The following is a 15,978-nucleotide window of genomic DNA, read 5'->3' as shown; positions in this document are numbered from 1 at the left end:
TAGTTGCTGGGGGAACGGAAACATGAAGAAAATCAGCATCCAAGATTGCCTTTAACTTCATAGGATCCAATTGTATGGTGTTCGTATTTTACAACCAGGTTGTTTTCCACTAATACAGCAATTTATGTCATTATTATCAGACATGCAGAGCTCTGTCCTGGCAGTAATGTAAAAGGAAATACTAGAAGACATCAGCTTGGTGAGCTGATTGCTGTGAATATTCAGGTGATTTAGGTCACTGGTGGCAGGCTTGCAACAACATCAAACACAGAATTCTGCAATCTATGAAAGTTTTTTGGCTACTTTCCTTGATTTCTGTACCAAAGTTCCAAAATATTAGAAGTTTATGAATCAACTGGTCTCACATTGAGAGAATGTGGCCATATAGCTCTAAAACTGTTTATAGACAAACCAACTGGAGATGCTATGAAATCTATCAATTTTTTCAATGTAATATTTTTTTCATTTATATTTTATTCAACAGTTTTTTAAACATTAACAAACAATAACCATCCACAAAACCATTAATGAACAACACAAATAGTGAACAAACTTAACAATTCTTATAATGTAAATCCTCTCTCTTTATCCAAGATATATGGACTTTTCGGCCACTAGACTATAACATTTATTGATTACTCATTGCCTAATATTCAGCATTTAACCATATTGAAGAGAACAATTATACCCTATCAGCAGATGTTAGAGGTATGCCAGCACATAATCTTTTTCTGAAGAAGCTTCGATCCTAGTTAAATGTTCTAGAACTTGGAGCCATTGCTCTTGCAGGTGAGACTTATAGTGTTGATTTCTTGTTGGGTTAATTTGTCTGAGTTTTTCCAATATAAAATAACCCCAGAGGTGAGCATACGAATTAGAAATTGTAGGTAGGCTTTTTTTATTCCACTTGGAAGCTATAACTGATTTAGCTGTAGCTATTAAGGATAATATGAGATTAATTCTGATTTTTGGTATTGTTGGGTCTGACCAATGGTTCAAAAGAATTACTTCTAGGGTTTTAGGTATTACATAGCTGGTAAACTCTTCTATTTTTTTAAATTATAATTTCCCAGATTTTTTAATGTATTTACAACTCCACCAGCAGTGTATGAAGGTTCTCAGTTCTCCACATTGCTTCCAACAATTAGGTGAACATGATTTATGTATGTGCTGAAATTTGACAGGTGTCAAGTACCAACGTGAATATGTTTTGAGAGTTTGCACTTAATGTTAGTTATCTTGGTTGTGATAAGTGTTTCTTTCAAAAATAAGTTCTGATTCTTGTTGGGAGCATAAATTGAGGTTAATATCATTACTTTGGAGTCAAGAAAGCCTTTTAGGAATATATAACTGCCCTGCTGGTCTAGTTCTGATGCTAAATAGTCAAATCTAACATTCTTAGATATCAACACAGAAACTCCCTTAGACTTTGAAGTACCACATGCTTGATATTGGTGTGCCCACCAGTTTGACTTAAATACTTGTTTTGTCTTTGTTTTTAAGTGGGTTTCTTGTAATAGTAGTATCTCTGGACTTTGCTTTAACATTATTATCAGGATTCTTTTGTTTTTAACAATGTTGTTAAGACCTCTACAATTCAATGACAAAACTTTGAACTTCATACCTATAGAAATATTAACATGTTAATTTATGTGACTTATTTGTAGCAATGCCACCTATAAACCTATAGATATCTTTTTTTTATAATAAATTTTTATTGGATGGGTCAATATTTATTTATTTTATTTATTTATTTATATAATCAAATTAAGATACAATATATTTCCCCACCCCCTCCCTTCCCCCCCTTTTTAGTAACACATTATTTCTATACTAAAAGTGTTCTTATCTTGTTATTAGTAAAAATCTTAACTATATCTTATCTTACTTAGTATCATTAAAACCCCTCAAAAGACCATAATTGTCCCTTAACATCCCATTTCTTTTCCATATATTTTTTCAACTTTTTCCAATCTTCCAAAAATGCTTTTGGATCTTGATCCTTCAAGTTTCTTGTTAGTTTGTCCATTTCAGCCATGTACAACAATTTCCTTGTCCATTCTTCAATTACAGGTATCTCTTCTCTCTTCCCGTACTGAGCATATATTATTCTAGCTGCTGTTATCATGTAATATAACAATATCTTATCATTTCTGTTAACATCTTCCAAATGCAAAGATAGTAACAACATTTCTGGATTTCTAGCAAGATTATAGCGAAGTATCAAAGACATCTCAGCACGTTTTGGTCCAAAAGTCTCTAGCCTTACGACAAGTCCACCACATATGAAATAGAGAACCTTCATGCTCCTTACATTTCCAACACTTATTAGATAGCTGTTTATTGGCTATGGCTAATTTTTTCGATGTTAAATACCATCTATATAACATTTTATAGCCATTCTCTCTAATACTGGTACATGTTGATATTTTAAAGGTATTTTTCCATAGTTGTTCCCATACTTCCATCGTTATTTCATTATTACAATTTATAGCCCACTTTACCATTTGTACCTTGATTGTTTCATCTTCTGTAAACCACTTCAATAACAATTTGTACATTTTAGAAATTGCTTTACTATTATCTCCCAACAATAGTTCTTCAAATTCTGAATTCTTGGTTCTAAAACCTGTCTTTCTTTGGTCTGAGTCAAATAAGTCTTTAATTTGTCTATATCAGGGGTGGCCAAACTTGCTTAATGTAAGAGCCACACAGAATAAACATCAGATGTTTGAGAGCCGCAAGACATTGAAGTGACTTCAGATGAAGAAGTCGGTTTGGGGGAATGTTCTGAAAGTGACATCACAGGAAAGGGTGGGGTTTTGTGCAGTATGCTGAAAGTGACATCATCAGAAGGGGTGGAGCTTGGGAAGAGCCATCACCTGACCTTTGACTTGGAAGTGATGTCACATCCTTGCTAGGCTTCACCCCCAAAGTCCTCAGGTATTTTCTGAGTCAGACCTGGCAACTCCAACATTTTTATTAAAAATATGAAAGACATGGAAAGAAAGAAGGAAGGAAAAAAGGAAAAGGGAGGGAAAGACAAGGAAAGAAAGAAGGAAAGGGAGGGAGGGAAAGGCATGAAAAGAAAAGAGGAAAGGGAGGGAGGGAAATAAACTCAACTAAAATAAAATGTATGGCCATGGCACTAATCAGAGACCACCAGGAGCCACACAATATGTCTAAAAGAGCCACATGTGGCTCCTGAGCCGCAGTTTGGCCACCCCTGGTCTATATTATAACCAACCATATTTGAATGGCAACTCCTCATTTGGTTTGAGTTTCACCTCATCTGTTACTTCTGTTAGGTCCTTGAGGGTAAGCCATTCTCTTCCTTTGTATTCTAGGTTTGGGTTGATCACCTCAGCTGGTATAATCCACAGTGGTTTCTTCTGATCTATAAATTTTTTGTACTTTAGCCAAGTCAACAGTAAATTTCTTCTCAAATAGTGGTGCTGAAACATTGCATCCATTTTATACTTATCGTACCACATATATGCATGCCATCCAAATAGTTTATTATAACCTTCCAAAGTTAATAATTTATTATTGGTTAACGACGCCCATTCTTTTAACCAGACTAGACATATCGCTTCGTGGTAAAGTTGAAGATCAGGTAACTGCATTCCACCTCTTTCCTTAGCATCACAAAGTACTTTCATCTTTACTCTTGGTTTCTTTCCTGCCCACACAAATTCCAATATCTTCTGCCATTTTTCAATTTGTTTTTTGTCTTTTATAATTGGTATTGTTTGCATTAGGAACATAATTCTAGGCAACACATTCATTTTGACTGTGGTGATCCGACCGAACCACAATAAGTTTAATTTATTCCATTTTATCGTATCTCTTTCAATTTGTGTCCAGAGCTTTTCATAATTGTTCTTAAATAAATCAATATTTTTAGCTGTCAGCTCTATTCCCAAATATTTAGTCTTGTGTACCACTTCACAGTTTGTTAATTCACTCAGTTCCTGTTGCTTCTTCTTGGTCATATTCTTGGTTATTATTTTTGACTTCTTTTTATTTATATAAAAGCCTGCCAAATCTCCAAATTCCTTAATTTTATCAAGTAATCTTGGCAAAGTTTGTAGTGGATCTTCTGCTATAAACATCACATCATCTGCAAATGCTCTTAAGTTATAAGAAGATCCCTTTATTTTTATTCCTTTTATATTATCATCTTCTCTGATCTGCCTCAGTAATATTTCTAGGACCATCACAAATAACAACGGTGATAGTGGACATCCTTGTCTTGTACCTATTCATATTTCAAACTTCTCTGTCAGGTCGTCGTTGACACAAATTGTCGCTCTTTGTTCCTTTTATATTGTTTTTACTGCTTCTATAAATTCTTTACCTAGGTCCATCTTTTCCATTAATGCGAACATAAAGTCCCAGTTTAAGTTGTCAAAGGCCTTCTCTGCATCTGCAAAGAAAAGGCCAACTTCTTTGTCTGGTCGCTTGTCAAAACATTCAATGGCATTTATAACCACTCTCAGGTTGTCTTTTAGTTGTCTGTTTGGTAGGAATCCAGCCTGGTCCTCTCCTATAAAGTCCATTAGCCATATTTTGAGTCTGTCTGCTAGTATTCTTGCCATTATTTTATAGTCATTATTTATAAGCGAAATTGGTCTGTAATTTTTCACATCTGTCAAGTCTAGTAATTCTTTCGGGATCAAAGCAATGCTCGCTTCATTCCGTGTATCTGGAAATCCTTTTCCTTGAAGTGTATCATTCATTATATTTTTTAATATCGGTATTGAAGTTCTTCCTTCATTACTTTGTAGAATTTAGCTGTGATCCCGTCTGGACTTGGTGCTTTTCCAATCTTTGCTACTTCTATTGCTTGTAAAATTTCTTCCTCTGTTACTGGAGCATTCAGTCTCTGTTTCATTTCTTCTGAGATTTTTGGAGGTTTATTTTTTGGAAATATCGATCTATTTCTTCCAAATTCACTGCCTTACTTTGGAATAATTTCGCATAATATTTATAGAAGGCCCATTTAATTGCTTGATGATCCTTCAATTCCTTTCCTTCCTCAATTATCTTGCTAATAATTTTCTGCTCTTTTTTCTTCTTCAGTTGCCAGGCTAGGTACTTTCCTGGTTTGTTTGCACCTTCAAATGACTTCTGTTTTAATACCTTTAACTTCCATTCCAATTCTTTGTTGCTGATGGCTCTTACTTGCTCTTGCAGTATTTTGATTTCCTGTCTTATTGATTTTTTCCCGGGTTTTTTTCTTTAACTCCTGTTCTTTTTGGTACAGTTTCTCTTGAATTTCTTGCTATTTCTGTTGCTTTCTTTTCTTGTCATTATTTAAAAAAATTAAATTTCCTCTTATTACTGCCTTATATGTATCCCATACCATCTGGATTGAAACTTCATTACTGTTGTTTATTTGAAAAAATTGCTTTGTTTCCACTTTCAAATAATTCAAATTGTCCTGATTTTGCAGTAGATCTTCATTTATTCTCCATCTTAACCTTCTCTGACCCACTGTTGCTTTCCATAATATTGGATTATGATCTGAACTCACCCTTGGCAGAATTTCCACTTTTTTTGTATTTAAAGCCAGCTCTTTTGATGTCCAGATCATATCAATTCTTGAAAATGATAAGTGCCTCGCGGAGTAATATGTAAAGTCTTTGGCTTTAGGATGTTCTTTTCTCCATACATCCTCAACTTGTTCTTGCTGGACCATGTCAAAAAATACTTTTGGCAACTTTCCAGATTTCTTGTTGCCTCCTTTGATCTTCCTGTCCATCTGTAAGTCCACAACAGCATTAAAGTCTCCTACCATTATCATCTGTTCATGAGTCCTGATCCAGTTTGTCCATTATTTCTCTATAAAATTGGTCTTTTGCACCATTAGGTGCATAAAGACCTATTATCCATGTTTTTTTGGCATTTACATTAATTTCCACAGCCACGTATCTTCCATTCTGATCTTGAAAAATTAATTTAGAATCTATAGTCTCTTTAATATAAATCACTACTCCTTTTTTTTTTGCTTAGACGATGTTATATATTCTTTTCCTAATTGTTTATTTTTTAGGTATTTAATATCTTGATCTTTAATATGAGTCTCTTGTAGACAAATTATATTACAATTTTGTTTTTTTAGCCAATGAAAAATTGTTTTTCTCTTTTGGGGTGAGTTTAGTCCATTTACATTCCACGATATTAATTTGTATTCCATTGTGTTACTATATTAATGTTCTGGAAAAATCTGCATTTTCCTCAAAAAATTTTTCCATCTGCTCTCTTGTTTTGATGATAACTCTTAAGGCTTTATAGTAAAAACTCAGTCCTTCTGGTAGTTCCCATCTATACCTGATATCTTTTCCTCTTAATTTCTGGGTCAATTCTCTATACTTTTCCCTCTCCTGGAGAATATCTTTTGGCATTTCTTTCATAATCTGAATTCTGTTTCCATCCAGTGTTAAGGGCTTTTCAAAATGCCTTTTGATAATTTCTTCTTTCATTCTCTTTGTTACTAGTTGGACAATAATATCTCTTGGTATTTTCTTATGTTGTGCATAAGCTGAATTAATTTGATATGCGAGATCCATATTAATTGATATTTCTTCTGGTTCTTTATCTAAAAATTCTGCCAGTATTTCTGTCATTTGTTCTTGTGCAGATTGTGTTTCTGATTCTTGAACGCCGCGAAATCTTAATTGCCTTTCCATTGCCTTACATTCCATCAACACCATTCTTCCTTGTATCCCTTGATTTTCCTGTTTTATATCCGTTGCAAGATCCTAAGTCTTTTGCTCAACCTCCTCCACTTTTTTATTAGTTGCTTGCAGTTCCCCTTTTATTGCATCTATATTTTTTGCCAATCCCGCTACCTCTTCCTTGATAACATCTTTTACCTCCGCCTTAATAGCCTCTTTCATATCTTTTAAGTCTTTTGAAAGCATTTCCTGCATTTTTTGCAACAATTCTTTGTGATTCTCTACCACTCTTTTCTCTAATCCTTCAATCGATGCATCGACTTGAGCTTGCCACTCTCTTTCCGTTTTCCAGCCATCATGGGGCTCTGCTTCGCGCCTCCCCACGTCTCCGCTCTCTTTCTTAAATCCGTTTTGACTTCTATAGCCCTTCTCTCCTTTCAGTATATTTAAATGTCTTTTTTAACAATTTAAAAATAGTTCCTTTAAAATCCAAAATGTCAGGCGTTTTTTCTCTATGGTTTCTTAACCTCTTCTCTTTGGTTACTGGCTTTACTTCATACCTCACTTAAAATGGCGTACTTCCTGTTCTTGAAGTCCTTGTAGCTTTTCCAGTAGTTCCTGTGTTTTGCTTCCGGGTCTTCCTTTTTCTAGTTGATCTTCTTTCTTCCTGCCCTCTGCTGTCCTCTCTAGGCAGCACCTTCTCTGCTCCCCTGCTTACTTCCCATCTCGCGATGTTTCTTCCAGCCCAGCTCTTCTCTCACACTGCTTATCTCACTTCTAACCACAGGTATGCATAAACAATATTTCTTTTCCGTTTTTTTTGTTCTTAAAACTTCACCAGCGTTCAAAATTTTACTCAATAATTAATCCTTGACATTTGTTCTATTAGATTCTGTCCCTTTAACTTTTTTTATCTTGGTCTTTTTACTGTCGTTTCATCTATAAAGTCCGATAATGATCTTTACCTTTCGACGTTTCTGCGGGTTGTCTGCGCTGTTTCATTCACTTATATTTGGTCAAAGGTGTTACTGAAGCTTGGTTTCTGACGATCTTGTGCCAATTAAATGACTCCTGAGGTACTGCAGAGTTGTTAGCTCGCCCTTCTCTGAGGGGACCTCAAGGTGGTGGGGAGAATCCTTGATTCAGAACCCCCCCTCACCGAGATCACACTCTCTCGGGGTTGCGAAGCGTTCAAGCCCAACTTCTCCCTGAAATTGGGTCAGCAGCAGGCGTTCAGGTGCCTCGCTTTCCAAAAAAAACAGTGCCTCGGACAGCCCAGACTTGGGCTCTGTCAGACCGTCATTAATCCCAAGCCGGAAGTCCAAATCTATAGATATCTTTGACTTGTAGAGCATTCTGCATTAGGTGGCCTGTTGCATAACCTTGGCTACTTGGTGCTTTAACCAAACTTAATCTGTACATTGTTTACTATCAAGCTCTCAACAGATTTATAAATGTAGATTAATCTGGGAAAGATAAGAAGGTAGTTAGAGATAGGAGTTTACAGTATAGAGAAAAGAAAAGAAGAAAACAGGAAAGATAAGAAACTAACAAACAAGCCTTACTCACAGGCTTTACTACCTAAGTCCTCTCAGTATAGGAGAACCACCAGAACTGCTCCCCCTTAAGGAGACAAAGAAAAACAGAAATAGAAATTTGCACAAGAGTTAAGACTCTAGTTGAAGAAAAAATTGGTTGTCATTAAAGGTCCAGTGTCTAGGGGTTTTTTTAGTAACTAGGTGGCTATGAGAGCCTCAGCAGCACCCTTTCCCACCCACCCCGCCCTGCCCAGTATATAATACCATTGGAGGTGGACATGGATTGAAAAAACCCCACGGACCATTGGCCCATGGTCTGTTGCATTTCACGAACCATGGACCATGAACGTTTCATGGACTCACCTCGTTCATGGACCACTTTGTCAGTCCATCACTTCTGGGGGCCCTTGGACCATCCATGTCGCACTTAGAGATGCCAAACTCGCAGCGAGGCTTCAGCAGGCTCTCCTACAGCCACCTTCTAAGTTTGACCAAGATTGCATTTCGGAGGTCCGAGTTACAGACCTCCAAAGTGTCCACCCCCAAGAAACGTCCAGTAAATACTAGGAGTAGACATGGGCACGAACAGAAAAAAACCCACAAACATGCTGTTCGTTGTTCGTTGCCACCGACGAACATGAACAGATGAACGGAAACAAACATGTCCTGTTAACGAACGTGTTTGGTGTTCGTTGGTGCCAGAGCAGCCCGTTAGACTTAGAGAGCCCTTATTCACAGGGAGTGTTCAGCAGGCTCCCCTCCAGCCATCACCCAAGTTTGGTCAAGATTGCAATGCAGATCTTGGAGTTATACATTCCCAAATCTGACGCCCCCAGGAAACTCCCATTCGACACAATGGGAGCCACCAATGGTCTTTTACCCCGTGTATAAGCAGTAGACTCTAGGGGGTGAGGGCTTTGGCTGCTCGCCAGTGGCACCCCCCATATGCCTGCCTGCCAGGCCTCCCAGAGGGTACCTTCTGGAAGGTATAAAAGGTGGGTGATGTCGTTGGCCACTGCTGACCAAAATGACTCAGCCACAATCTGCTAAGAAATTCCTCCAGCAAGACAAGTTGGTGTATATGGAGGCCTTGTACACACAAATACACAACCTGGTGAGTCAAGACACCGATGTACGTTCACCAGATGGGGTACTTCACAGCATTGGGTCTGAAGTGTTGTCCACACCTCGCGTAGTGTAGATTCTGGACAAAACACACCAGCTGGACATGCATGGAGCATTAGATGCCCCTCCAGTGTCGAAGCAGAGGCTGCCTCCAAGATGACCCACCATCCTGCCTTCGCGGAAAGGACGGCGTTGTGGGACCCATTCCCCCTTCCTCTGCGGGAACAGCAGGTGCCATCGATTGGGGCCTCCATGCAGGACAACTGCATGTGCCACAGTTCCTGAGCTGCCCCTGGTGCCTGAACCCGTCATCTGTGGACATAAACCACCTTCCTGCCTTCACAGAAAGGACGTGAGTCATGGCAGGACCCATTCCTCCGGTCAGAGGGGAGAGCCGGTACCATGGACAGGGGGCACTGTGTTGCGCTACCATCTGCACAACAGCATCTGAGCTGGACCTGTTGCTGAGAAGTGGCAGTGGCAGACACCAACCACCTTCCTGCCTCCATGGAAAGGAGGGGATGGGGCAGGACAAGTCATTGGGAAGGGTCGTGGGAATTCCTGAGAGGGAGATGTATGGACCAGGAACTAGAAAGCTCCCAAGCATTGTGAGTTCTCATCCGTGGAACCCACAGAGGTACTCTGTGGCGGCAGCTAACATCACCTACCTTCTTGTGTGAGTGGAAAGGATGGGATGGATGGGACAGGAGAGGTAGTTGGGAGGGGTCGGAGTGGTTCCAGAGAGGGAGAGGAAGAAACAGGGCAGCGGCTGCAGCTGCCACCGACCACCTTCCTGCCTTTGCAAAAAGGACGGGAGTCGCGGGACACATTCCCCTCCCTGCTCAAAGGGGTCAAGTCAGTCCTGTTGACAGGGGAGCCACCATACTGTGCAACCATGCTGTACCACTATACTGTACAATTATATGTGCAATCTCAGCCGAGCTGTTCCTCGTGACCAAGGAGGCAGCAGTAACATGGTAGTCCCTTGTGAAGCGGCAGCTGACATGACCCGCCGTCCTGCCTTCACGGAAAGGAGGGGATGAGCAGGACAGGAGAGGTCGTTTGTAAGGGTCAGAGTGGTTCCACAGAGAGAGAGAGGTAGAAAGAGGGACCAGCAGCCCCAAGAACTGAGGGGGAGCAGAGCAGTTCCACACCACTCTTAGACACCTCACCTGAGCAGGCAGTACGGGCACTACGGATAACAGTTTTGGCGGCACCGCCAGACACCAGCCACCTTCCTGGCTTCGTGGAAAGGATGGGATGGGCTGGACAGCAGAGGTATCCAAAGGGTTCATACAAGGAGAAATGGGGACCATGTGAGTGATGAAATGTGCAGACATGAACCACCTTGCTGCCTTCGCAGAAAGGACAGGAGAGAAAGGACAGGAGAGGTCGCTAGAAACGGTCAGAGTGGAAGCAGCCCTGAGAACTCAGACACCTAACCTGAGGAGGCACTACTCACTACTGAGAGCCTTTCCTGCCTTTGTGGAAAAGACAGAAGTCGAGGGACCCATTCCCCCCTGATCAGAGGGCACAGCGGTTGCAATGGATAGGGGAACAGTGGGCTCAACTACATGTGCAATAGCTCTTGAGCTGTTGCACAAATGCTCAAAGAAGGCTGCCGCTGTCATGTACCCATTCATCTATGCCAATTTTAATTCTGATTCTGAGGCTTAGTCCATTACATATGATCTTAGCGTAATTCAATTTCCTTTGACTAGTGTTCTGTTTCTCAGGCTTTCACAGGTGGTTATTTGTTGGACTCAAATGTTTATGACCTTGTGTTTCCTCTCAGATTATGGTATGTCTTTCATCCTAGCAACGCATTGTGATAGCACAAATACATAAAATGTTCTCACAAAGAAAGAGTGGCAAAGGATTGTTTGGAATTGGGAGGGGTAGGAAAAGGGGGGTAGAAAAGAGATGTATTTTTCCCATGTTGTCATTCCTGTCAAGCTTCTGCTCAAGCTGCTTAGGTGCTTGTCTTGCTCCTAAGTAGACCTATGAGTTTCTGGCATCACAGCTTGAGCCCAGTCTCAAAAACCAATTAAGCAAGAGTACTTGCGCATTGTTCCATTGACTTCATGGGCTCCCTTTAATAACTGAGTCTTCAGAAGTCACTATCAGCCCATTTACAACCTGTCCTTTATAATCACAAGAGCTGAAACTTGGCTCAGAAACAAATTCAACTCCCATGCGGCACGGCACGCACATTAGAAAAGCAGAATATGCTGTCCTCAAAATAGTTCCATGGCAAGGAGTAAGTAGGAGAGATGCTTAACATTTCTTGGCCAGTAGGTTTGCAAGGATCAGTTACACTCAACATTTTAAAATGCAGGGCTAGCAGTTTGCTCCAACTTGAAGGTGGTTCTGCCAGACATGCACTCTACAGAGAATGAGGTGAAAGAACAGCAGACAGTAGAATTAACTGCTCTGAAAACAGAGGGAGAAAATGTCTTTCAGAGTTGTCACAGGACTTGGAAAAAGTTAGATATTGTCTAAGAACCTAGTTATTCGAGAATACAGCACATTCATTTCTAGGCAGACATTTTTTGCAAAAGTCCTTTTTCTTTACTTTGAGAGATATCCATGCTCAAGTCTCAAAGGCAGAAAGCTAAGACTGAGTTCTGAGCAGGTGAAATAGCAAGGAGTGTTGAAGCTTATTAATATTTTTTGAAACTGTATCATAAAAATGCTTTTTGTGTAAAAGCACTATCTGTTTCCTGATACAGTTAAGGCTAGGTAGGACTATGTATTCTGTTTTCAAAAGAAAGAGCTTAAAGGCCAAAGGCTCATTTACGTGCTGTGTAGCATATAAGACCAGTTAATGGAGGAAGTCATAAAATTTAAAAGAACACTAGATCTTCACGAACTTAGTCAATTTGCTTGTATATCAACTGCAAGAGTAAGAGCAATACCCTCTCACCTTCTTCAGGCTCAAAACATGAAAATGAAGGGATATTATGGAATTCAGCGGTGCCAAAGTATTCTAAAGTAAGGGTCATCTATTATGTTGTACATGCTACAATGTTCTGGACAACAACGGAACATCACTTACTGAAAGAACAGCAGGAGGATGATACAAGAACTAACCTATCTAACTTTGCTACTGCTCCTTCTGAAGCATAAGCATGCTTTGTACAAAGGAATAGTAGTGCACAGTCCTCTATTTCCAACAAGCAACCCATTCAAAATTCATTATGTGTCTTCTTTGGTTTGCTGTTAAAAGGGAAACACCAGTGAAAGAAATTACGGCCAACTTTAATTTCCCTCCTGGATGAGAAAACTCTGCTTTTGTAATATGGAGAAAAATATCATGTGAAAGCAAGAAATCATAGCTAATTCCATATGCTGTTGCACAGAATTGTAAGGGAAAATTTAGCGTACAGCCACCCTCAGCAAAGTCTTGTTAATCTAGATCCTTTATCATTGCAGGAGGTAAGGACAACTGTCAGTACAAAGATAGACTCAAGGGCTTGATACAAATTAAATGGTTTATTGAGTAAATTTGAACAGTAAACTACCAAAAGCAACCAAAAGGAAATGGGAGAAATATATAGTTACAGAAAACTGTATATGGATAAATGTATATGGATAAATTGTATTGGATAAATGAATAGGGAATAATTAATCTTCTGCTCAGGCTCTGTTAAACTGTCCTTAGTAGAGGGCAGATGGGCAGTGAAGAGATGAAGCATTAAGCCTTACAAAGACAATAAAAAATCCTGTAAAATAATTCAGTCAGCTCAAAAATAAAAGCAAAAACTCCATCCACTGAAGCTGAAGCCATTTTAATTACAAATAGCATTTGTCACCCTAACACCCTCCCCATCATTCTTACTGAAAGCCAGGTTTCTGAATTTTGCAATATTGCTAAGCAACTTTACCTATTAGAAGCTCAATGACCAGGACAGGACTTGGAAGGCAAGCCGACCCTGAAAGAAATGAGCCTACCCACTCCTGAACCTTTTCTACCTTTCCTATGAGCAGGACAATTATTGGAATAGTATGAGAGGTGGGAGTTAGAGGCATGGATACATTTCTCTATGCTTTTTGTTTCCTTTGGCACCCAATTTCACTCCTCGAGGAACATATCTGTGTTCTTGTAACATCTTCCTGGTTTCCCCAAAACAGCAGCTAGAATGCTCCTTATAGATTGGCTCATGTCCTTGAAACTGTTAGGATCATGCTCTTTCAGACTTCCTTCTGTTTCAGAACTGTTAGCATCGGCTCCACATCAGGGCCTTGCTGAATTCAGTGTCCTAGTTGGCTCACACGGAAGCATTTTAGGATCTTCAAATGATTATTTTCAGGACGGGGACTGAGAGAGGGTGCCACCTATACATTATGATTATACTTGTACACAGTTCTGGGGCACATTCCTGTGAAGTCCGGTTGTTTGAACCATCTCCGCGGACACGGCATCATGGTATAGTCACCCGAATCTATCTGCTTGCTTTATGTCATGTATATTCCTTCTCAGAAGCTACATGTTAGAGACACTAGATCCATAGCTGGTGAGGTTCCTGTTGTGGGAATCTCAGTCTTGCAACACTCTGTTGGCACACTATTAATCTAGGCAGCATCCATAAATGTTGCGTCTCTTAATCTTTCACCAACTGCCACTGTTTACACAAGCCCACAGATTTTATGTCAGGAACATACTTGTACAAACATTCAAGTCGCAGCAGCACGTTGTCACTCATGGAAATATTTTGCATCTTGATGAATTCATTTAATAGAAACCTATAGAAGTCCAGCCTTTGAGTATGCAACTTTTGTCTATTTAAAGAAGGTCCAATTAAATTCCAAGCTAAGTCATCCCGAACCTTTGGGTTGGATGCTGCAGAGCACTTCTGCTGACAGATGGGGCAGGTGATTTTTGCCAATTCTTCCTTCTCACTGATGACCTATGACTCCCCCCTCACCATGCTGGGGAAAGTGTTGCAGTTCATTGTTAATCTGCCTTGCACGCAGACAAGTCCTATATCCAAGTCGTGGAATCTCCAGTTAAAAGGATCAGGCAGTAGATGATGGGGAGGGAAGGCTGCATGTATAAGCCAGGTCTCATCAGATCTTGGAAGCTAAGTAGGGACCCCTTGCTGGGGTCTCCAGAAATCAGCTGCAACTTGGTGACCATACATACATATGTAATAATTTATGTGACAGACTCTGAGAAATGCTGCCAGTCAAGAGTAGAGAGTATTCTGATTAGAAACAGTTTTATAAGGCAGCTTCATGTGTACAAAAGAAGGTGCTCCTGAAGGGAGTCTCCGTCTTGCAGGAGCAATATTTCAGGGGGCAGCTGTAGGGGAGAAGCAGGGAAATTGCGCTTTGCAGACAGAAATCCTTCAGTTGGTGGAAATTTCCAAGCTATTATTTCATACACCTCTCTGAAGCCTCAGTTTAACTTCTCACTTTTATTTCAATATCCCAATCAATGCTAACATTTAATGAAAGCTTTTTAAGGGTCAATACGGAGCTCTTGGCATCATAGGTGAAAGCCACTGCTTTGACTTTTTTATCTGAATTAAAAACAAACAGATTAAATTCAATTTTACATTTAGTGAAGTTACACACGAGTATTATAAGGTTGTTAAGAGAAAAACTCTACCGAACCCCCTTGGCTGCAGGGCAAGATCCTTAAGACTTACTCGTATCATCTAGAATGGGCAATGTCCACCCCCATTCTCTGGTTTTTCACTTGTTATCCTGCTAGTATGGTTGTTGGCAGGAAACTGTACTGCATAAGTACTTCTCCAAATAATTAGTCACTTCAGTCAAGCAACTCCCAAGTGATTTGAACTGAATGTAACCAAGTCAGTAAGTGGAGACAAAAATATCCTTGTGATTTGGGCTTCTGGAGGCAACCATACTACTATAACAGCATCTGAAATAGGTCTTGCTAAAGTGCTCTTTCAGTTATCCCAGTCTCTGCAGCTTACATTTCTGGGATGTAAGCTGATCAAGTGATTATTGCCCAGCTGGCTCTCTGCAGTGAGGGAAGGAGGTTTCTAGGGGGCAGAGGTACCAAAGTTTCCTCAGGGTATTTGTTGTGCTCCTAGCTGACATTTACCATGTGCAAACTGGAGCACAGAAACTGCCACCTGGACGTGGCCTACAGCTTCACAGAGAGAATATTAACTGTGGGGCAGTATTATTAAATAGTATTAAACGTTAATTATATGCCTGCTTTGCAAGCGGAACTTAATTAACTAGCTAGATCAACAAGTTCTCTTGTTTCATAAACATACTACCATTTCAGCAATACTTAAAAACAACAGCTTTCTTTCTTACCATGGATCCTGGCAATCACAGAAGAAGGTTGTTTTTTAAGTCCCAAAATCAGTATTTGTTCAACTACACATTTTGAATGGAACTGGCCATTCTCATCTGCACACCTTGGGAGAAGGAAGAGACAAACCTGCGTTATGCATCAGTTCTACTGCTCCTTGTATTGTATACATGCTCTTCAGTGAACCTTTCCATCAAGGATCATTTATTAGTGCAAGGCAAATTCTGTGAGGAAAGAGGTTCTGGCAGCAGTGAAACTGCTTCTGGTGCCATTAGAATGCACCATTTTTAGCTGCATGCAATAATAGGGCAGCACAGTAGTGAACTGGTCAGGCTGT

General features: G+C 39.9%; 1 protein-coding gene across 3 annotated transcripts in view; it reads right to left on the bottom strand.

Moving 5' to 3' along the window:
• Positions 1-12,844: 12,844 nt before the first annotated feature.
• GANC (glucosidase alpha, neutral C) overlaps positions 12,845-15,978 on the bottom strand; it is a 49,152-nt gene continuing 46,018 nt past the window's right edge. For all 3 annotated transcript variants that reach the window (XM_054970914.1, XM_054970911.1, XM_054970912.1), the window contains 2 exons: positions 15,644-15,747; positions 12,845-14,871 (listed from right to left, as the gene is read on the bottom strand). In XM_054970914.1, coding sequence (XP_054826889.1) covers positions 14,753-14,871; positions 15,644-15,747 — 223 coding nt within the window. In that variant the 3' untranslated portion in view covers positions 12,845-14,752. The remainder of the gene's footprint in view (positions 14,872-15,643; positions 15,748-15,978) is intronic.

This window comes from Eublepharis macularius, chromosome 2, assembly GCF_028583425.1.
Source record: "Eublepharis macularius isolate TG4126 chromosome 2, MPM_Emac_v1.0, whole genome shotgun sequence".
Taxonomy (NCBI): domain Eukaryota; kingdom Metazoa; phylum Chordata; class Lepidosauria; order Squamata; family Eublepharidae; genus Eublepharis; species Eublepharis macularius.
This window is presented reverse-complemented; position numbering and strand designations above follow the sequence as displayed.